General features: G+C 43.0%; 1 protein-coding gene across 1 annotated transcript in view; it reads right to left on the bottom strand.

Annotated features, from left to right (window-relative positions):
* cadps2 (Ca++-dependent secretion activator 2) overlaps nt 1-22,468 on the bottom strand; it is a 166,801-nt gene extending 144,333 nt beyond the window's left edge. Inside the window, exon 1 of the mRNA XM_020593378.1 lies at nt 21,776-22,468. Coding sequence (XP_020449034.1) covers nt 21,776-22,120 — 345 coding nt within the window. The 5' untranslated portion in view covers nt 22,121-22,468. The remainder of the gene's footprint in view (nt 1-21,775) is intronic.
* Nucleotides 22,469-23,659: the final 1,191 nt, after the last annotated feature.

Here is a 23,659-nt window from a genome sequence, read left to right as displayed (position 1 = left end):
CGTCTCACAGCCTGGGTACAGGGAGCTAATTATATCAGACTCCATTTCCATGGCGGCCACACTGGCCTCGGTCTTCTCCCGGCTCTGTAACCAGCCGGCTCCGAGTTCAGCTGCCTCTCCCTGTAGCCTATGAACATTACAGTTTTATGAAACTTGGATGATATTTCCATAACGGCTACTACTAACAATCATTTCTATTAATTGATGAATCAGTTGATTATTTTTTCAATTAATCACATATTCCATAAATCTGATGAGCTGAAGGCGATGTTTGACCAAAAGACCAAATACCCAAAAACCATATTTTTAAATTAACTGGCTCAGTAAACAACTAGAACTACCACTACACAGTTGTACTCTACGCCTCAGCCAGCCTGTCTTACTTTATTAAAACATCTAATCTGTTCCTGAGACTCCAGGAAATGCTTTCTATGATTGAAGGCTGCTAATCTGAGGTGGATGTCATCAGAAAATGACCGACAGGCAGGTTTGAAGGAGGAGTGGGAAGCAAACCACAGCAACTGGGCACTAAAGCTTTTAAAGTACATCAACTGCCTCCATGAGGCAAGTGTCGCGGCACCAAATATTGAAGTCCCACACTGTATCATGATGCCACTTCTCTTCCAGAGCACAAGGAATACAGCAGATCCACAAATCTACAAGTGTGTTGATTTTCTACCTCTTCCTAATCATGTATCAGGCCCGTATTAGCGCAGCAGGGCGTCTTCTTCACTGTGCACCGGGCGTTTAGCTTCCTACTCGAGTCCCTTTCACTTCTAGAGGCTTTCAATCAACTCATTACTGGCAGTGTGCCATGAGCTGTGGCACAAGACAAAACCACTTTTCTCTCAGATACTGGTGCTTTACAGGAGCTTCTTCTTTTCCCCGCTGCTAATGAGAAAACAAGTAGGCGGCAAATAATTTAACAGACCAGGATGAGTAGCATTGTTGACAACAGTGAAGTAACATGTCAGCCCACTGTTTCCTCCATGTGTTTTTAATAGCATCTGCATGACAAGGAGCCCAGTGCTGAAGCCATAAAATTCATGACAACCACCATTTTCACATCCTGAGGCATGTTTCCTCTGATGTTGTGCATTCTGCCTCACAGATGTGAATGAGAAATTAGATTTTTCTGCTAAAAATAAATAAAAAAAATAATAAAACGAGCACGTCTGAAAACTAACCTGCGACCATGCTGGGAAGGCGTTGATTGCTTTGGAACAAATTCTTGTCACAGTCAAGTTGCACCTTTGCAAAATAACAGTTTTATTAACCTGCAAACTGAAGTGTTGGTTTCAAGCCTCACAACCTTCAGGGATGCAAGCTTCCAAAACCAGCCATAACCTGAGATGGTTTCCTGTCTCGGTTAAATCTGCTTCCCACAGTTTAACTTCCTACGCTCCTGAGCATCAAATCTTTCTCATTACCGCCATTATTTTTTAAACCTCATCTCCTGCTCACTGCTATGAATCTGACTGTGCGGCTCTAGGAGTGATCACTCCCTGAAGACAAACACACCACCAGCTGACCGTAGCAGTCTGTCTGAAACCACACACACCTTTTGTGGTGATAAAACACACTTCTGTTTGTTTAAGGCTTCACAACTCTCACCCTGCTTCATATGCAATGAGTGTTTGTTAAAATGAGGTCAGATCAGGGTTAGGGCAGCTCTGGGTGTCTGACAATATCAGAGGCACATTTTGTCTGATGGTAGATTTCATGACACTGCTGAAAACTCAAGTGTCTGCTTCTTTCAGCTTCTCACATTTGTTGTTCTTTAATAAAAAAAAATCCTGCAGACTTTCCGACAGTTTCCAGGGTCACACTGACATTCAGGAGGACTTTCAAGGAAACCTGTCTGCAGGAATCCCTTGGTATTCAGACAAGAGTAACACATCAGTGAGGTCCAACACTGATGCTGGCGATGAGGCCTGGCTCACAGTCTGTGTTCCAGTCCATCCCAAAGGTGCAAACTGTGGGACCAAACTAAGGAGACCACTTCTTTATGGAACTGAATTTGTGGAGTGCCCTCGTGTTTAACCAGGAAAAGACCAAAACCAAAAGACACAAAGTGGCAGCATGTTACTCTCAAACACGTTTTTATTTTCTTCCAATGTCATGTCCGGGTCACATCACAGCACCATGTGGGTACGCTTCATCATCTCCATTTATTAAGGAGACTTTATCCAGTTTTTTAAAAATTAAAGAAAAGCTCCAGCTACAAAATCTAGTAGGAATCATCTCTGAGCCATACAGATTCTAAACAAAAACAACCCCTCTGTACCTCAGCAGGTGCACACCTACAGTACTATTAGACTCCTGTAATAATATACAGTATCCTACTGTTAAGGCCATAATAGGCCTCCTGTTTCTGTCTGGTCCATCTGCACCATCACCTGCTTTCCCCGCACAGGGTAATTCATCATCACTGCTGTTCTTCCTAAGATTTATTACTCGACGCCTCATTTCCTGTCGACTCGCGCGCAGATAGCACCGCGACTCCAAATGAGATTTTACCACATGGAGCTGTGAGGAATCAATCCTCTGCTGCTTCTCTTATTTCAAACTGTCAGAAATCATCAAACCTCCATCCCAACACTTCAAACAAACTGTCAGTGTCACTCTGCAGACAGATCAACCTGTCCAGGTAGCAAGCTCTCACACAGAGCACACACACACACACCGGTTGTAACGACAACAGTGTACAGCAGGGATGCACTGACACCAGATATGACAAGCAAGCTGACGGTCAGTGGTCTGTGGCCAGAGGCCGGTTCCCTCCAACGTCTCCATGTCAGTGAACAAGCTCATCCAAAGACATTCCTTCACCTGGTGCTGAGGTGAGGTGATGGAGAGCACCAACACATCACTCCACAATATCCTGTTCAGTTGAGAGCTTGTGATTGACAAGGTGTCCCAGCCGTGTCCCAGTTCAGGGGACACATCTTTCAAGGCCGCACCTAAAGGCTGACTGCATTACAGCACTGCAACAAGGCCGTGACATTTCAAAGCATCCTTCAACGTGGATGAGAAATGGATCCTTCTTTCTTCTTGGTTTAAATTTAATGATGGGTGGCAACCAACGCTAAGGTGCATTTACGCCACCTACTGTGCTGTCAAGGTTGCAAGGTGACAGAAGTGGCACTGCATAACGGTTCTGTAGGGTTAGGAACAGCGGGTAATATAAATATGAAACTCTCTATAGACCAGAAGTTTCAGTTCAGCCTTCGTGGTCGATGACGTCATCCGCCCCTGAGCCGAGACACAGCTACTCTGCGTTGTACATAAACTGTACAGCAGCAGAGGAACAAAGCCTCAAGGTTTCCTCACACTGCCGTTAACCTGAATGACCCGGGATTCGCTGGCCTGCACTGAGGAGACGCAGACTCAGCTGTGAGCTTATCAACACCGACAAGACTTCAGTGTTTGTTTGACTGGCACACTTTCATTTTCCTGATTAAACAGAGTCAGGGCAGCATGACAGCAAAGTCAACAGCGGTGTGTCACCACTCCAGGATGATGGAGCCCAGCCAGTCACATCAGTGCTGGGGTCAACCGCTGTTGTTTAACAGCAGGTTGAGATAGTACAGTAAGAACTAAAAGAATCCAGATGTTTAAATTTACACCTAATAAGAATACATTGATAAAAATATGATCTCTCATCAGCGTCTTTCTTCACCTGCCTCACAAACAACATTTACTACACACAAAACCTCAGCTTTAGGGGGAGGGCTGGGTATCAAGTTTTCAGTACCAGTCCCTACATGACACCTTTTCCTCATACCAATTTTAACATGTATATTAAACATTTTGGTACAGATCATTACTTTTCTTGGCATTCTTGTGAACTCAAGGCAGTTTCAAAACATAAAAAATAAATCTATTTACCACAGCTGTAAAATTCTGTTAACAATAACATCAAGAAATAAAAACGTAGAAAAGCATTTTTCTGTACTTGGTGACATTGAAGCAATTCAATCAATGCCAAAGTACTGAAGTCCAATACCCAGCGCTATGCAGGTGACTCATTTCTAACAATGCATATGATGTTTATACCGAGTGAAATGTTAAATCCCAGGACACGGTAGTTTTACAGACTGTGCAGAACATGAGTTTGTAATGATGAACCCACCGACTGAACTGGTAGCAAATCAAACCCCCCGTCACAATTACCACATAAGAATTAGGAACGTAGTTTCTTATAATCCCAGTAAAAACACAACTGGTCATTTCAATAGGGATTCAGTGACCAACTACCAAACAAGCACAGCACGGACACTGAAGACCTGTGGTGATGATCAGACCTACATCATGGACCTTCTGCTCAGCTGAAGGCAGGGACTTGACCACACAGTCTATCATTTAGGACTGGACGCAAACATCCGACTATGTGGATGTTCAGTCACTGGATTTTCAATTTTAGTATTTGAATATTTGACACTGCAGGACGTTTCAATGCAGTGTCCCAAATTCCACAACTGAGGTGCAGAAAGTGACATTTACAGTTTGTGCAGCTGAAAGTGAAGCTGAAAAGTTGAACGAATTCACTGAACACCCTTTCAGTTCAGACCACTGCAAAGAAAAGCTCTGATGGGCATTTTTCTCAATTGTCTGATGTGTTTAGACCAAACTAAACTAATCAGTTACTCTCCAAAATAATCATAGAAGCGATCATTGATCAAAATATACTGCTCAAAAAAATAAAGGGAACACAACATAAGACATCCTTGATCTCAATGAATGAAATATTCTTATTAAATACCTTGTTCATTACATAATTGAAGGTCTTATTTTCCCTTGTGTTCCCTTAATTTTTTTGAGCAGTGTATTTGACCTGCAGCTAAAATGCGGCAATAAAACCGCTGACCCTTGTTCTCTACACGTTCATACTGGTGGTCATCATCACCAGAAGACAGTCGATGCTGCAGCCTACTGCAGATCAAAATCAGTTTCCTGTTGCTGCGAGTGATGAGGGAATATTCAGCACAGAAAAACTGCACCAAAGTCATAGGAATCGCCGCACAAATGGCCTCAGTTCAATTAAATATCCAGCTTTTCTTGACAGAACACATGGTTCCTCACAGGCTGGAAGCGGCTGCTCCGTCCGGCACCAGAACCCTGATGGTTCTTTGATGACACCATCCACGGCCAGATAGGAGCTTGTTCGGCCTCAGAGAGACAAACTCCTGTGGGGGTGGAGATAAGGCTTTAATGTGAGCGACTTTCTGAAACCCCAGCAAATGAAGTGCTGGATCTGTAGATCGAGTCAGTGGTGTCGTTTCAGCGAGGCCCATCAGCTGTTCGGCATGAAAGTAGATAAGTCAGAGTGGTAAAGAAAAGCATCTAATTTCTAATGACTGACTCGCAGCAGCAACAAGAGCAGAGGAAGACGAAGGAGACGCAGCAAGAAAAAAAAAAAACACAGAAGGTGGAGGAGAAGAGGGGGAAATCAACTGCAAAGACTGGGCTGGGGATAAGGGAGATGATGGCTGAGACTTCACCAGTGAAGGGATAAAAATAGAAGCGGAGCGCTGCCTCGGCTCGTCCGCTGAGCCCGTTAAAAATCAACTGATCATTGCTGGGCAGGGAAGTTGAAGTCTATTATTAGATTAAAGCTTCAGAGCTGCAGCCGTGGTAACGTGATCCAATTCACCCACTTCATCACCGTCACCTGCCGAAGCCACATCTGACATTTTCTAAACCATCACACCAACACAAATCTGAACTCAAGCCACAAACCTCAGTTTTCATAATGTCAGGATCAACATCGGAAACCCAACGAGGATCAACGCTCATCTTCACGCTGCCAAGTGTGAGATGCAGTTTTTAATCCTGTAATGAAACATTCGTAGGCCGTTACTGGCCAGCAGGTATATTTTTTCTGGAAACTACGTTCAAAAAAAAAAAAAAAAAAAAAAAAAATTGGGGGTAGTGCTATATCTGAGGAGTCTGTGTCTATAGATTTACATCAGATACTCTACATTCACAATGTTTCTGTAAATGTTTCCTCTAGCTAAACACTGAACCACTTGAATAAACACAATAAAGATTCTTATTAGGTGAAATTGAATACTTGGGCGTTTATTGCAACCTCAAGATAATGGTTCAATTCGTATTCAAAACACCAGTTTGTCCACAACAGCAGTCCCATTAAGGCACATCATTTTCCTTTTGGAAGCTCACGCTGAGGCGAGTATGATTTCAGTAACACCCACATTTGAAGAGCACCACACATTTTTCTTTCACTGCAGTCTGGCTATTACTACTAAAAGTGTATGATTTCTGCTTTAACAGAGTGAAAAGCTCACTGACATTGATTAAAATAAAACAAGTGGGATGGCAAAGTGAGACTGCTGCCATCAAAGAAGAACCGAGTGGATCCTGGCAGGTGATCACAGAGATCAGCTCTGATGACTGCAGTCACAACACAAATATATCCGTCATGTGTGTAAGATAATGAGACTGCAGCACGGTGACTGTCAAAGAAAAAGACATGTCTTTCACACACAAAGTGCCAGAGGAAACAGAAGGACGCATTTCTATTCACGTGGAAATTTGTTTGTACTGGATTTCTGCACCGAGGATCATTAAAGTTTCATCTGATCAAAACATTTATGAGATACAGCAAGATTCGTTTAGAGCATAAAGCTACTCAGACTGATCTGTTGTCGAGGCAGACCACCACCACAAGCAGTTTAACATTCAAAGAATGAGCTGTTCAGTCAGAGATCCTGTCGTCTGAAACGGCAACAAAACATCTTCAAGCCAAAGCAGCTACGGCTCATGACAGGACCAAGTTTTCTTCATGCAAAGACAAAAACTATCACATAATCAAGACTTGTATCAGTGATTTTTTTAAAAATCATCTTCTCGTCTAGATATTCTGTTGGAGCTATTTCACCAGATTTGGACTGTATCCAGCACAGAGGGTAGACTGGAGTGTGAGACAGACTGGTGCAGCGTCAGCAGTAATGCAGGCATTTCACTGGACCGCTGTGGTGAAAAGGGAGCTGAGCCAGAAGGCAAAGCTTGTACTTTACCAGCTAGTCTATGATCCAACCATCACCTATGGTCACAAGCTTTGGGTAGTGACCAAAAGAATCAGTTCAAGAATACAAGAGGCCAAAATGAGTTTCCTTCATAGGGTGGCTGGACTCTGATCAGGATGAAAATGGATGGATGGACTTCCAGAACTGGCTGGTCCCTGCTACTGCACCTTGAATGCAGTTTGTTTGTAGAAATGAGAATGTAAAGTGCATGCTATGGTCTTAAACTAACCTGGTGCGCCACACAACTGCCAGTGTGTATTGCACTTTACAAGCGCTGATACACAGCCGCCCAAATTTTACTGTGCAGTTACTACGGCTGTAACAATTGACAACAGTTTGTGTTGTTGTTGCTAAAAAAGCTCCACACTCCTGGGCTATTAATGAGTTTCCAGAGCAGGCAGGTGCTCTGCATGCTAATGAGAATGTCAATTACTTCTAGAACATAAAATTCCACTGCTGCATCGACAGACAGAGGAGCTCCATCAGGAAGTATCAGAGGGTTTGAAGCCATAGAGGCCAGTGTGGGCAGCTGCGACCCTCAAGTGATGTACTGTGTGGTTGGAATGTGAAGGACCCTGTGTGTGTCTTTATCAGCTGAGAGCAGAGGCGCTGTGGGGGAGAATCAGCCATGACAAATCTTGGAGAGCGTTTCCCCTCAACAACCAATGTGAAGTCTGTCTTCTTATTCTCTCTTCATTTCAGTTCCCTCTCTGCGGTCACTGTGCCATTCACTTCATTAAAGATGGAGCCCATCATTTTAGGAGAGGAAAAAAACCAAACCAAAATCTACTGGTGAATCCCAGTTCCACTAATTGTATCCATGTTTCCCTCGCTTGCATCTTTTTCTTGTGTCTTAGTCCCACCCACGTAAGATGCAAGGACAAACAGCAAGAAAGAGGAACGAGGAAACGTTTCAACTGACATGAGATGTTCTTTCCTCCTGTCCTTGATGTGAATCAGCCGGTTACTAACAAATTTCCAATAAAGGGGCATGTCAATCTGTAAACCTCTGCAAAGGATGCACTGGTGTTCCCTCGGTTATAGCTCCTTCAGGCAGCCTCCTCGCTCCTCAAAGAAGAAATAAGAACTTTGACACACAAAGTAGTACACAAAGTAAGTGTACAATGCAAAAGCCACTCTGCAGTCTTAGTAAGGGCAGCGATAGAGCAGCCAGCTCAGTCTCCACAAACAGTGGAGTTAGTGCTCTGCCCATTGGAAACTAAAACAAACAGCAGGACTGGAGGGACACCTATTTATTCACCAATAAAATGAGAGAATTTAACAAGCTAGAGCTTTATGACCATCATAAACCATCAGGAATAATGCTACTGTAGGTCAGTAATTATGAAACTGCTCACCTTTGTAGAGACTAATGTGGCTCTGAAAACCATGAGTTTTGGTGAAACCGCAAATGAAAAAATTAAATATTAAATGTGAATACCCCCCTCTACAGAGACAGCGCTACTCACCTTGTGAACCTCATCAGATTCAGGGACAGCTCTCCAGGGTCTTTCATTAGCAGGGACCGAGTTAAACACAAGGTTCTGCATGGAGCACTTATAAAATAATCCACGTTTACTAGGTGATCATTATATTTGCAGGGTGAAAGGTTCAGAGAGAGTTAAATCAGGGTTTGCAGAGACACTGATCAGAGACCAAACCTACACATCCCAGAGGAGAAAAATGTTTCCAACAGCAGAGAGGAGCTAAAAGTAATGTGTGTGATAGTATTTTACAAAGTTTACAATATGTTTTGTTTTTTGTCTTTGATCATTAAAATATCAAGTGGAAGGTGCATTAACCTAGATTTACCTTTGTGTTGAATTATTATGATTGGGAGTAACTGAAGCTTTGTGTGGTCAATGTTGAGATGTCTCAGCCTGGAACAACGGATTCATCCTGCCATGCCACTAGCATGTCTAACAGACTTCAAGAAAACAGAAGACAAAAGTTACTGAGATGAGAAGATGAGTCTCCTTAAGGCCTTCAAAGAAAAAAAAAAAATCTTTAAGAACTGGCATCTCAACAATTACTTCATTATTGATTCACCTGCTGACAGTTCTCTGATTCAATCAGTAGTTGGGCCTGTAGAAGTTTCCGTGAGACGTGATTTGTCCAACCAACTGTTCAGTTAGCAGTGGTATGCAACAGAAAACTATCAAATCCTAACATTTGACAAGTTGCAACCCTAAATACACACACACACACACACACACACACACACACACAGTTTTACAGTTCGTTTCAGCATGTTTCCTATCAATACATCACATTCTGTTTATTTCCACCTGTGACTCATAACGGTACAATTAAAGTTCCCTTTAGACAGGAAACAACCCAGAGTTAGATCTTGAGCATTTTACAGCGTTTATAATAAACTACTACTGATATCACCTAGAGGGTGAGGCTGAATGGCTTAAGCTCCAGATGGGGGGAATAATGTGAGATAGTCTGATGACTCGCATAGAAAGAGGTGATTAAAAGGTTTGAAATAGGATGAATGTGCAGCTCACGGGGAGAAGTCTAATCAAATGCACCTCGTCTGAAGGGTTCAGCTATGAAAAGCAAACTGATTGCTTATACAAAAGGTGTCATTTTCAGTTTGACAGACTGATGTGTAGTCTTTGTGCCTTACCTCTGCTCAGTTAATAGTTCATGAGAACACAAAGGAACAACAGGAACCAACAGCCCGGAGCGCAGTGATGCCATAAATCATCATATTGAAATGACTGATTACAACAATACCAATTCATTTTCTATAAACATTAGAACTACAGTGGAAAGAAAATCCTAATGTTTTGTTTGGACTTCAGTTCAGCTCATTTGGGGCACTGATTGATCGCTGCCAATAAATGAACATTAAAGTGGGGGGGTGGAGGGGGGAAATTGATCAAAAGAATAACTGCAGCCCTGCTGCTGGAGCTCTAGTTTCAGACTCAACGTGACAGAGAAGCTTCTTGTAAAAGACTAAAATAAATAAATGAAGAGAATCCCACTGTGCCGACACCCAACAGCATTAACATGTGACTGGGTTACTGGTCACGTTCCACTGCTCTGGAAAGTATAATGACAGAAAACAACCGCTTCTTTCTCTGCATCATATATGAGTTTTTGCACAGTAAAACCCAGATGAGAAGTACTGTGAATTTGGGGAAAGTACCTGGATACAACATAGAGTACTTAAGGAGCTTAGCATTTCACTTACAATAAAGTTTGATTTACGAAACATTTTCAGCTCAGACAGATTAGTTTTTACCCACGTCTTTCTGTTGACTTTAATTGCATGACCTTAAATCTTGCCCAGCTTTCTGTCTGAACCCGCCTTGAAGACACCTTAACGGTTTTTGCTCCTGTAGCTGAGAACTGCAGGCTTGTCCATGTATTACTCATCCATCCAAGCTTGCTAAAGCCTTGTTAATGCATTTTTCCTCATGTGAAAAATAAATAATTTTATTTTTGCCTTGGACTTGTGGCTGTAACTTCCAGTGCCGTGAATCAGATTGACAGTTCGTCATATCAGTGTGGTAGAGACACTTCAGCCTTGAAACTAGCAGCTGATGGACTGAATGACACATTTCCTCCTTCAGATGGGAGGCTAAGGTGTTAGGGTTAACCCTAACCCTCATCCTGAAAACCTGCAAGCTGGGGGTCAACAGCAATCTTTCCGTTTCAAAAAAAAAATAAAATAAAAAAAAATTTACACTTTACTGCAAACGTACATGAAGGCACCACAGCGGAGACAAAAAGTCCCGGGAGCTGTTGCAGGAGGAGGACAACATGGGCTCCTCTTGACAAACGAGTGGCGGGTGGTGCACCGCTGCAGACGCCCCGAGGAACTTCATTAGTCACCAGAAGCAACCAGTGAAATGGTAGACTGATCCGGCAGCCACACAGGGACATGATGAGAGCCACTCAACCTGTCAATACCTTTTATTTTATTTACAAGGACTCAAATATTATCAGCCTCCAGAGGAGTGCAGACGACGGCGGCTGTCTGAGTGTTCATGGCAGCCTGGAGTTAACCCCATGTGACCGGTTTCACAATAAACTACTTTGAGAGGTAAGACAGTAATGCACTCTCATACAGCTGCTCTGCCATAAAATCAGCCCTTATGATGCCTGTAACGTTATTGTCATAAAGGTGTTAACTCAGTAAGTCTTAGCATTGAAATCATGGCTATTTGTGGTGGTATGAGAGACTGCATGTCCCCCCGACCATATGATGTAATCCATCTTTACTTCTGACCTTACTATTAACATAATTAATACTGTCAAAAACAGAACATTTAAAAACTCTGGAAAAGAGATTTTATCGCTAGCCACTTAAGTGTGACGCAACGTCCCATATCTGGGTCCAAGCATCTGCAGACCCAAACGGTGGAGTCACCCTCTACACAATACTACCTTATTTTATAGCGAGGTCTCACTGAGTTTAAAAAAAACACTACATTAAGACTCAAATACAGTAATAATAATAACAACAACAACAACAACAACCTTTATTTGGCCAAGTAACCTAATAACCCAACATTACTACATGTCGTAGTAAATATACATTGACTTATGTCTAGCTCGTTTAATAGTTCCCAGCTTTTACTGTTACTTTCATCAGGGTAAAATGTGTTAGTTACATTAACTGAAGATTAAATTAAGAATAATGACATCTAATCAGCTGTAGCCATTTCTCTTTTCCATCCCACCCTCCCGCCTGTCACTCAAAACGACCACGCCCTTAATTATGTGCAAGTTTTAGTCTCAATACAATTTAAATGGGTGAGGTATAAAGAGAACTCCCTCCCACACCTCTGAATAGAATGTAGTAACAACACTTTTAACTATGACCTCAATAGCAAACATATTTTAATTTATACATTTATGGCAAATTCAAACATTCTGAGCTCCATAAACACAGATGTTAAGGTGGAAGTGTTGCATTGAATTGTACAGGTGTACCTAATAAAGTAGCTTGTGAGCGGATTTCACTGAACTCCCACTCAGATCCTCAAACACTGCTATGTGCGATCATCAGTCTGCTGTTCAGTATGCCCACACTGTCCTGGTGTAATTTGTTTCATGAAGCTGAGGGGCTTGTGGAGGTGAAGAGAGGCAGTCCGATGCCAAGAGCATCAGAACGAGAGGTTTTCCGGTGAGGATTATTTCAGTGTGCGCTCATTCAAGTCTCTGCATCACATTCTCCTGTGGGTGTACGATTTGGGAAAGTGTCGTGCAGGTGCTGCTCACCCAAACAGCTTAAAATAGCCAATGTTATTTTAGAGAAAAGCAGGAAGCCACAAGAGCTGAAAGGATTAGTTGAAAAACTCATTAGGTTAATAGTTCTCAGCCTTTTTTGGGTGAACGCCCCCTTAGATCAAGATGAAACTTCTTGCCGCCCCCCACCCCACATCACACTACACATGCTGGATGTTTTCCCATCACTAAGGCCATCAATCAGATGGTCATTTGTTATGTTAGTGCCAAATAATGTTCATGTTCCACCAGTTAAAAACTGGCATTGTAAAAATCTGACAGCATGGAGGTGGGAAGAAACTAAGAACTTTTACACAATTTTGAGGTACCTAATACTTTAAAATGTAGTTAAGTATGAAGTAACAAAAATCTAGATGCAAATTCTGTACTTTGTTTACTGCGCTACATTTATTTGCCAACTTTAGCTATGTTTCAAAATCAGATTAATAAGAAAATACAGTATAATCCTAAAACTTTGATCCCAGTGAAAAGCTCACACGCTGCCCAGGAGTAATTCAGATTATAAGCATTTAAAGGTAGTTACGCTTTGCTCCACCTTTATCAGCTCCACACCAACTCACTGTAATCTAGTAATAGGATGTAGATCGTTGTGAAATGTGCCATTCTGCATAATGAGTACTTTTACCTTCGGTAATTTAAATATATTTTGATGCCAATACCTTCACTCAACATTTTCAGTTCAGGACTTTGACACTGCAGTACAGACACTTTTACTGAAGGACCAGAGTACTTCTCCTGCCACTGCTGAAGAGTGACTTTAAATACACCATGTTTCCATTACATTTTGAAAAATATAATAAAATGAACACATGAAATAAGTTAATTAATGCCTGCCAGCATTAATACTAACCAGAGGAGAGTCCTCAAGGCGCAGGCACATTAGTGATTTGCTGCCAATGGTTTTATGGATGGACAGAGGGATGTTAACTCGAGCCCGAGTTCACCTGACACACAGACAGTTCCTGTACTTTGACTGCATGTGAAGTACTCGACCGAATCCCTGCTCAGTGAGACAGGACATCACAAACTTTAAAATGGTGAGCTGCCAAGTCTCCATTAGCTTCCATCGTTAGCTCTTTCTCTCATGCTCAACACACAACAACAATTATACTATGGAGTACATTTACCTGAAATAATGGTAATAACGAGGGAAGAAGAGCGTAGACACCAGCACACTGCTCTCACAGTCACTCGTCTCTACAGAGGGGATCTTATATAGAGAAAAGAAAATATCCTGAACTACAGTAAAACATACTGTTGTGTTAGGGCCCAAAAGCAACATGGAGAAGCAGCAATAATCACACACACACACACACACACACACACACGGTTTCTTAGCCTTAAAACCAAACTGTTCATTCTTCTTTCTAGTCAACACGAGCAGACATGGCTAACAGCCAAATATGTTCCGAGACTGAAAACAAAGAATTGGCTCTTCCTCGGAAAGGAAACGGGCAGGAGGGAAAGAAACCATTCTGCAGTTTTCTCCATCTTTCCTGCCAGGCATTTCCTGGTGGGGCCTCCAGACTCCTGGACAAACACTGAGAGCTGCCACAGTTCAGCCTGTGATGACACTGTGTCGGACACAAATGATTCAGCTCTCAGCCCAGTGGTCTTTGATTCTACTAAAATCTGTTTCTACTGTGTCCACCTATGTATGTTAATGACAGACTGAAGCTGCAAGCAAAACATCCACCAATCCATTGTCTATACCACTTATCCTGAATAGGGTCATGGGGGTTCTGGAGCCAATCCCAGCTGACACTGGGCGAGAGGCGGGGCTCACCCTGGACAGGTCACCAGTCTGTCACAGGGCTGACATGTAGACGCACAAATTCACTCCTGGAGTCAACCTGGAAGCCTCTTGCTGTGAGGCATCTGTGCCAACCACTGCATCACCATGCTGCCAAAAGCAAAACATTTAAAAAAGTGTTTGCTCCATCAAAACGTGATCATGCAGAGACTGAGATGTCCTGAGTCAGCAGCTTTATTCAGCTGCAAAATGATCAGTTCTTGAGAGATCAGTGAGTGTTAGACATGTCTCATTGTCATTAACAACATCTGATGAGAAAACAGGCCTGAATGCGTTTACTGACATGACCATATTATCATACAGTGGCTACAGAAAGTATTTGGACGGCGTCACTTGTTGCATATTCAGTTATAGTGCAAACAAGTGTCAGATGGTTGTGAGATTGAGATGCACATGGACAGTAGTGAACCACACATTGTCAATCCATGTCTCTCTGTTATATATATATATACACACATACACACATACACGTCTCTAAACTCAGTTTCCGACAGGTGGACTCAAGCCAGGTTCTAGACTCATCTCAACAGGATGCACCTGAGCTCAGTCTGGAATCAGAGGCTCAGAAAACCTATGGAAACAGCAGATTTCAGTTTTTCATTTTTAATACATCTACAAAATGTTCCTAAAGACACACTTTCATTTTGTTATAACTTGTCAGTGACATGCAGACTCTGTCTTGTGGGTCAACCACTCAGATAATTAAAGGATTATCACACTGTTGATCAATTAATTGACAAAAGAACCGTGTCCACACTAAAGTACTTTATGTGCTTTAGGCATACATTTTCTGTGAGGTCACCCAGATCAGCTAGCAGCAATGGAAAGTCACCACAAACACTGTTTTTGTTTTTTGTTTTTTTACCACCAATACTTGCAGCACAAGAAGCATGACACAATGTGAAACGTCAAACCTGCACTGGAGTTTTCTTTTAGCAGCTTATCACATGATGTTATACAGCCACCAACAAAACTGATGTTTGCCAACAGCTATACTGCAGCCTTCCTACAGTGGTAAGGTCACTGCACTGTAATGCTGACTGAGGCCCGTCTCTGGCCCCGGGCCAGGCTGACTTGGTGTCTGATGCTCTTCGTGGAGCTCCCTGCTCTGTCAGATCCCTGCTGAGGCATCCTTTCACTTCTCTGGGAGGAGGAGGAAGGGAGGTTACGCAACCCTCTGAGAAGAGCTTCATCTCAGGGAATCTGACAGGGGAAGGAGAAATGACAAAGGAGGACGGAAGTCGCCTCCAGCAAAACTGCAGCCAAAACTTGTGCCCACTACTCAAAAAAAAAATAAATAAATAAAATCAACCCACAAGCCTTCACATCAGCAGAAGTGGCTTCTTATAGCAGAGAAGCAGGCAGAGATGGTGTTTATCTTGTTTGTGTAATAAACTGCTGCCAGGGGATTAGATGTGTGCAGGGAGGGATGCGTGGGTCTTTATCAGGAGGGGGTTTCTGCAGTTATGGTTTCCCTGCTTGGTTTGTCAGGCGCTTGGAAACAGAACAAAAACAGAAACACCGGGGGAAGGCTGGAGGCTTCCGATGTTGGAGAGCCAAGAAAACACAATAGGTGGGAGTTTCCTCATTATACCATGAAAAAAAATATCTCAAATTACTACAAAAATATACACATAAATATTCACCGTCATCCATTAGTGGAATCTTAACTCTGGCCACATTTCTGCACATTTTAAATCAGACAAGCCTCCGTGCTGCAGCACAGACTAGGGAGTATTTGGAGATGCTGCAGAGCAGGCACAGTCCACAAGATCAGAGACTGACGCAGCATTAACGCGTCATATCTTCGCTCAATACTACAGAAAGAACTCAAGGCTCCACACATTTCTGGGTCTGAATCCAGAGGACAGGAGCTGCAACAGGAGCCCAGATCCAATCGAGTCAAGTTTCTTGCAGTGAGGTAGTTGAACCTTGTAGCTTCTGGCCATCGTCCAACCGTGCCGCTGCCTCCCTGCAGCTACCGGCCGCACATCAACAGGATTCTGCTTCAGCATCCTGCTGGTACAGACCATAAGTAGCGATCAGGCCACACAAAAGACAGAAAACTGCTGTGGGTCAGCTCTTTGAAGCATCAAACTTTTCAGCATACTGTATTGTCCTCGTCCCATCCTTTTAATAAAAGAGTTTAAACTAGTTTGGTCTGTATTTCTTTGTGCCATTTACAACAGACAGGAAAAAGATAATAAAGAAGAAACAGAATTACTATCGACTTCTCTGCTCCCCACATTGTTTGGCTGAAGTCCTGACGATCACATCAGATTTGGAGCTCTGGAGGGGAGCTCCGCTGCTTTAGCAAATTATTTATTAAAATTAAGAATAAACCGCAGTCACCGGGCTCTTGGGGAAATAAACATCCTTTATCTTATCTGGATGACTGCAGGAAAACCTGAGCTGCTTCCTTCCTCTCATCTGATTCACATGTTTAATCTGCTGCTGAAAGATTTCATCAATACCAGATGCTTGTCTGATTTCACAACACGTAAATATAACAGCCCTCTGGGACAAAAAAAACGTAATATTATGCACTTAAACACCTTTTATTACTGTCTGATCTTTTACAACTCAGGAGACTTTTCAATAACCTTTTAATGCTGAGCATTAAACCTGAGACCAGAACAAGAGCTTGTCTTCTAATGACTCAAAGCAGCTGCTTCTCACAAGCCAGACACGATACAAGAGCCTTCAAACAGCAACAAGCTGGCTGCAAAGCTCATTCAGTTCAACACTCAAACTATGCAAACAAGGAAAGACAAGATGTTGCACAGCTGGTTTCTCTGCTTCAGTTTCTCTACACAACCTCCCCAAAGGCGCCAGGTTCATGCTGTGTCAGACTCAGACCTGTGGGGGCCCTGCAGAGCGGACCGATGTCCCTTGATTACACAAACATCAGAAAACCTGTTTAATTAGCAAACGGGACAAAATTAATATGTGGCTCGAGGGGAACTGGTGGATAAACACTACACACAGCTAAAGTGGAAAGGCTGCCTGGGCTCCCGGAAAACCTCAGAGATGAATTACCAGTGTGGCGACGTCTCCTGGTCAGATGTGTCCCTGTCCAAACGGCTCCATCTGACTGGTTAGCTTGTATCTGGGATGTGAACTGAAGAGGTTATTGGTCACAGCCAAGAAACAGTCCAGCATTTGGCACTTCAGTTTTTATCTGGAACAAACAGGATATTTATCACCTGTTGAGGCAGGTTTTGTTACCTGCCGACCGTCAACATCAACCAAACCAAAAGGCTACCATCTAACCCAGCTAGTCCAATGAGTGTCCTCCCTTCTTTTATTTAAAATTGTCTTTGCAGAATATGTTCACGATTTTAATGAAAACGCTATCACATTAATACCGTTTCAATCTTTTAGCCCTTCAGCTACAAACTAACTTTGCTTCAAATTCCACATCGATCATTTTACAAATCATCTCTCATTTTTCAAACGCGTTTCTTTACCTTCCCACAGCCACTGGTTCCAGCTCATTTTTAGGGAAAAAAACTGACCCTAATACAGTCTCGAAGTGTAAAAAAAAACAACCAAAAATTTGGTTAAAACTAAGTTTTAAAGGTCGATCATCACCTTGGAAAAACCAGCTGACAAAACAACAGTGCCTCAAAGTACATTTGGTGGTTGTTCTGGAGCTTTTGATCACATAACACTAAGAACGTGTCACGCTCATTACTAAAGTCACAAGACATCAGACTTGTTTTCCTGTGAGGTCTTTCAGCAAATACACTAAATTTTCCCACAACAAATGCCCAGTGTCATTATTGATGTTTTCTAGGAGGTGAAACCCTGAGGTTAGAGCATCAGAGGCCCACAGTGAACACAGCGAGTTTGTGTGTGGGCTGACACTAAGCACCGGTTTGCATCATTAGCTCCCCTTCCAGAGCCACAGCAGGGAACTGACAGGACTCAAGACAACTGGGTTATTATTAGTCCTCCAATACTTCACCACCTCACAACCCAGAGGAAAACTTCAGTCAGTTTAGTCTGAAAGTTGGTGTGACAAAGTGCACAGAAATTAATCAGCTGTCTTTACCAGTTAATTGACAAGCAACCATGTTTTCTTTGTAGACCTTCCCAAGGCTTTTGATGCCATTGATCAAAACACTGTCAAAAAGCTGCTTTCTGTGGGTTTTCATTTTCTGCCAACAGCTGATTTATATCCTTTCTCTCTGGTTGTGCTCAAACAGCTGCAGACGGTCCCCAACTGAGTGATGGTGTTCCTTAAGGATCTATATTAGGCCCACTAGATTTTACGTTGTAAACGACTATTATTTCTTAAACTGTCATGCACGTTTTTATAGTGTTGATACCACCTTGTATGCCATCAGCTCAACCCCCCACACCAAAAAAAACACCATAAACTCAGGCCTTCTCCAGACTACAGGCTGCTATTGATGACTTGCAGACCTCCATGTTTAATCTAAAGCTTGTTCTAAACTCCAAAAAGACGAAATGTGTGCAAACCACTGACGTACCCTGTCCTCTGCATACTTAATGGAATACGTAGGAATTTGATGAGGCAGCAAATTGTCCTACAAAACTCCTCTGAAAACAGATCCACGATCTACTGTTACACCGTCTCCACTGGACTATGGTTTTATTCTATGCTCATACTGCTGTCGACCACAGTGCCACAAAGCCCAGGCGGCGGTGCGCTGTGCTCGCTTTGTATCAGGTGAAAAAAAGTGACCAGAAGCGGGCCAAATAATTTCAGCCAATCAGCACAATGTGGTGCTCTCGCTCATGCGTTGCACAGTGTGTGTGTGTGTGTGTTGGGGGGTTCAGTTCTGAAAATTCACAATATTTGTGCAGCTGAAAGGTACCAGCTGCACTGCTTCCACTTAGTCAACCCAACTAAAACATGAGGAGAAAGACAAAAACAACAACAAAAAAAAAAGACTAACGTTAAATCAGGAAAAGGTCGGAGGCCTGTGTAAACGTAGCTATGTTCTGTTTTCCAAAGCTGAAGAGAGCTTTCGGATTTAAAAGGGTTGAGGGCTCATAATCATCCAGTAAATACAGGGGACAGGCATTTTGCTCTATACACTGTAGGGCAGTCATTTTCTTGTAACCCATGGAAGGAATAAAGAGAAAGATTGTCTTCTATCAAACTGTCAAGTACCAGAAGTTGGCATCAACTCAGACACATTTTGTATGGTACCACTAATAACAGTCTTTGTCAGAGGCAACGTTCTCATTTCGCACCCACTCTCCATCAAGCTTTGTTTAACACACATGAAAAACCATTTCATCCATGCAAAGTTTCAAACAACCTTCAGGCAAAAAGTGTAGAAAATATCCCAAATCTAGTTTCAGAAAAACAACCTGGAGCTGGGATGTCTTGTGGAAATGCCAAGTGTGGGAGTTTGGGCTGATCTGGGCACAAGAAAAACAGCAGCACCAGCTACAATAAACACTTCAGCTTCTTATTAGCAGAGAACAAAGTATTCAAGCTTCTCATTCATAGCCTGGTCTTTGCTGGTTAGCACATCAGCTGCCACTGATTAATGTAAATTCCACTGATGGTAGGTCAAGATTAAACATCTCACCTGTGTTTTCTCAACAAGCGGGGGAACGCATCCAGCCAACGTTTAACCGTTGCTTCACTCTGTAACACCAAGATCCAGAAAAATGTAGTAGCCTGTCCGACACAGAGTAAACCTCATCTAACCACAAGTGCTATTTTCAGCATTTCCAGTATCAAATGAAAGGCCTACCTACACACTAAAACTGCAGCAAATGAACGAGGCTGAGCAGAAAAGCCATGTGGATGTTCATGTGTGGCCAATGCCTGATTCAGTGATCCAGATCGGAGCTTCCCTCATCAACTGTGTGGAAACTCGATACAAACACTGGCTGTACTCAGATCTGCTTCCTGTCAGTTTCCCTCCTAGGGCTCAACATGACTTACTCTTCTGCAGATAAATCCACTCCTGCCAATGAACCGTCATCCTGGGTGTCTTATTGATTTCTCAATCCTGCAGCGATGCGGAGCAGTCTGGCGGGCAGGAGTCAGGGGATTCAAACTGGCAACCGAACACAGGCGCACACGCCTACCCACCAGGACTAAAACAAAACAAGAACCTCTATTTCCACTGAGAGACAACAAATCGATGCCTCCTTCTCCTGGATTTTAATGAATTCACGCTGTTTATTTATGAATCAGTGCAGGGAGCAGCAGGCCTTCCAGCACCAGTTGGACTGAAGTGGCCGATTTCTCCTGCAGGATCTCAAGTTTCTGTCTCATTAATGTCACACTGGTTTAATATTCTGAACTTACACTTGTGCACAAATAAACTCCCACGTCTGCCTTCTGTCGAAGCAGATTCATCACTCACACATGCACAGGCACTGCATGAAACACCTCGTCTGCATATTGAAATTAAACACCACAAGACGCTCATTAACAAGTTCCCCAGCGGGGTGGAGGAAACGGCAGTTCTTCAGTTAGAGCTGGCTTCCCTGCCTGCTTCATTAGCAAGCACTCGCAGGTCCAGACTGCCCTCTAGCACGGTAGAAACACATTCATCTGACTCTAACGTGGACCAACCCAGAGAGAGCTAGTCACTGAATCAGCCGAATGGCCCTTGAACGTGGTGCAGCCGAGGGCGGCACTTCACTGCATCCTGTAATCAAATGCATCCAAAGATACCTAAACATGAAAGAGAACTTCAGACAGAAAGCAAAGCTGTGTCTCAGCCTCATGTGTCGCATAAAACCACAGACATCTACTCATGTTCAGTGCAGTGATTCTCAGTCAGGTGGTTTATTGACCCCAGTGAAGCAGCTGCTGCAGTGGAAAAAACCCCCACACATACATGTGTTTGTCTGCATTTAAAGGCTCATGGCACAAATACAGACGAGTTTACAGTAAATACAAAATGGATTCTAAAATTTGAATATTTTTTCTGTAATGCTACCGTTTACTGAGATTCTAAGTTAGTCCAGTTTATGATGTGATGCAAGCTGTATACATGGTCACCTGCATGATAGGAATGGGTTAATGAATAGTTTATCATGGTTCCTTCACCTGTTCCTTTTCAAATTAGTTAAAACTGCAAATGTGCTAAAAACCCTGACATGCTCAGTTACTGCCAGGCTTTACTAGTGCACCAGATTCCTTTGGGATTTCTTTCAATTTAAGACCAACCCCAGTAGTATTAGTAAGAACATGTATGCTGGCAGGCTTAACGTTAACCAGTCGAGTGTATGTTGAATCTGGCATTCACTGCATCCACAGTGCAGCGCTGAAAATAAAATACTCAGATTTTACAGGTGGATCCGTGTCAGCCGTCACCATGCGGGGACAGTTTTGGTCTGGCAAACTTGCAAGACTCGAAAGAACTGTTTTAAAAACATCTGTGTGGAAGCAACAGGAGAATCAGTCAGAAAAGTAACTAACTGGTTGAAAAACGTTTGTCCTGGTGAAGTTGATGAAGGCCGAATTAATCGGTATCTTCGTAATATCGTAAAGACACAAAAAGGTTGGTTATTTGTTCTAAAGATTTTGCCAGGTATGGTCATTAGTTTTATACTATTACATATACAATGGAATTTCGCTTGCGTTCTCCTCCGCCCTCGACAACAGGTGCAGTGCGTTTCCAGCGTGCACACTCACCTTCTGCTGCCGCCGGGCCATGTCTGTGGGCTGCTTGGCGTTGAACGGGTAGGAGATGCACCGCAGGACGAACACGTAGATCTGTAGCTTCGTTTTCCTCTCCTCTTCCTCCTTCTGGATCCGCTCCCGTTCCTTCTTCTCCTCATCTTCACCTGTAGCAGCGCTGTCTTTTGCACCTTTTCCGGAGGAGCCTCCAGGTGCGGCAGATTGTCGCTCCTTGCTGCCCGCCCGGTTGTTATCCCCGCGTTTCCTCACCGCGGACGCGGCAGGTGTCGGAGGAGCCTCCTGGACAACTTCTGGGTCGGATTCGCCGCCGGTGTCTTCGCTGGAGGACGGGTCCAGCATAGTTCACGGCGTTAGGACTCCGGTTAGACCGACTGAGAAGGAGAAACAACTGTTTACGCTTCAGTTTGTTTGTTTTAGTCGACGTGGCGTTAACGACTGCACTTTACCGGCCGACGGTCTCGTACCGGAGCAGTCGGCGGTGTGTTTGGAGACACGGTCCGAGAGCACCTTTTTGTGGAGAGTAGGTGGGCGGAGTTTTAATGGTTAATATTTAGAGGTTGTCTCCGCGTGCGCCACCGGGTACGACTGTGTTGGAATGGCAGCGCGCGCGCCCGCTATCGCTGTTGCTGCACGGAGCTCGCGCGCCCGCTATCGCTATTGCTGCACGGAGCTCGCGCGCCCCAGCACACAGGTGAGCAACCTGTAGCTGCAACCACAGATAGAATCTACGCGAAGAGGTCTCACTCGGTTTGTTTTTCGAGAACTACAACAATCACAGAAAACTGCGAGTCTTTATATTTTGTTACAAACAACCAGAGGTGGAAAATAAGTGAGTATATTTACTCAAGTTCTTAAGTACAGTTTTGAGCTATCTGTGCTTTACTTGAGTATTTCCATTTTCTGCTGCTTTATACAAAGTATTTCGCTACATTTCAGAGGCAAATGTTGTACTTTTTACTGCACTACAGTTGCTGACTGACCACCAGAGGCAGCGGGAGATTCAGTGTCTTGCCCAAGGACACTTCAACACAGGGCAGGCCCGTGGCATAGGCAAATGCTAAGGGCGCCGTACATTTAGGGGGCGCCAGAAATGGAGGAAGAAAAAAAGTGCAGCTTCCACTATTCTTAAAACTAGACTTCAGAAAAGAATAAGCCCACCACATTAATTTAACATGGTTTGCTAATCAATAAATAGCTAGCGCTATCTATCTGTTAACGTCGTCAGATAATGTTATGGAAGGGCCTAGTTGTTATGGAAAATAGTAATGTAACTACCCCCATCATTCCTCCTCGGGCAAATGTGTAAATATTAGATGTATTCAGCAGGTGTTATAACGTTAATTGCATTGACATGGTTATCTGACGTTTTCTCAGCTTGTAATAGTCAATCAAAATGCTCTTCATGTTCCATAGTTGTAAGCCTAGCTGTTTGTTGTGTTACAGTTCATACTGTCTAAAGTGGGTTTATCATGTTAAACTTAACAGTGTTAAAGTGCACAACATTAATGTTAGAGCATAATTTAGCATTCCCACATGGTATATTATACTGCAGTTTACTCATTCTTTGCAATGCATTCTGCTAATTAGCATTTCACTGTAATGACAATAAAATTGAAATTGTTACTAATATATGAATTACTTATATAATTTGTATCAGAAAAAGTACATTGTATATTATACAGTATAGTCTACATCATGCATGTATCTCTAGGTTTTTCATTTATATTATTTCATTTTATTTTATTCTTAAAATCATGTGTTTATTATTAGACTGGTGTCACATACTCCTCTTCTGTCTTCAGATGCTGAGGTTTCTCAGTCCCACCGTTGCAAATCCTCCTGTCACCTCCACCTCAGCAGCACAACCCAGCAGTGATG

The sequence above is a fragment of the Monopterus albus genome, unplaced genomic scaffold (assembly GCF_001952655.1).
Source record: "Monopterus albus unplaced genomic scaffold, M_albus_1.0 scaffold19.1, whole genome shotgun sequence".
Lineage (NCBI taxonomy): Eukaryota > Metazoa > Chordata > Actinopteri > Synbranchiformes > Synbranchidae > Monopterus > Monopterus albus.
The sequence above is the reverse complement of the archived record's forward strand: the minus strand, read 5'-3'. Positions and strand labels throughout refer to the sequence as shown.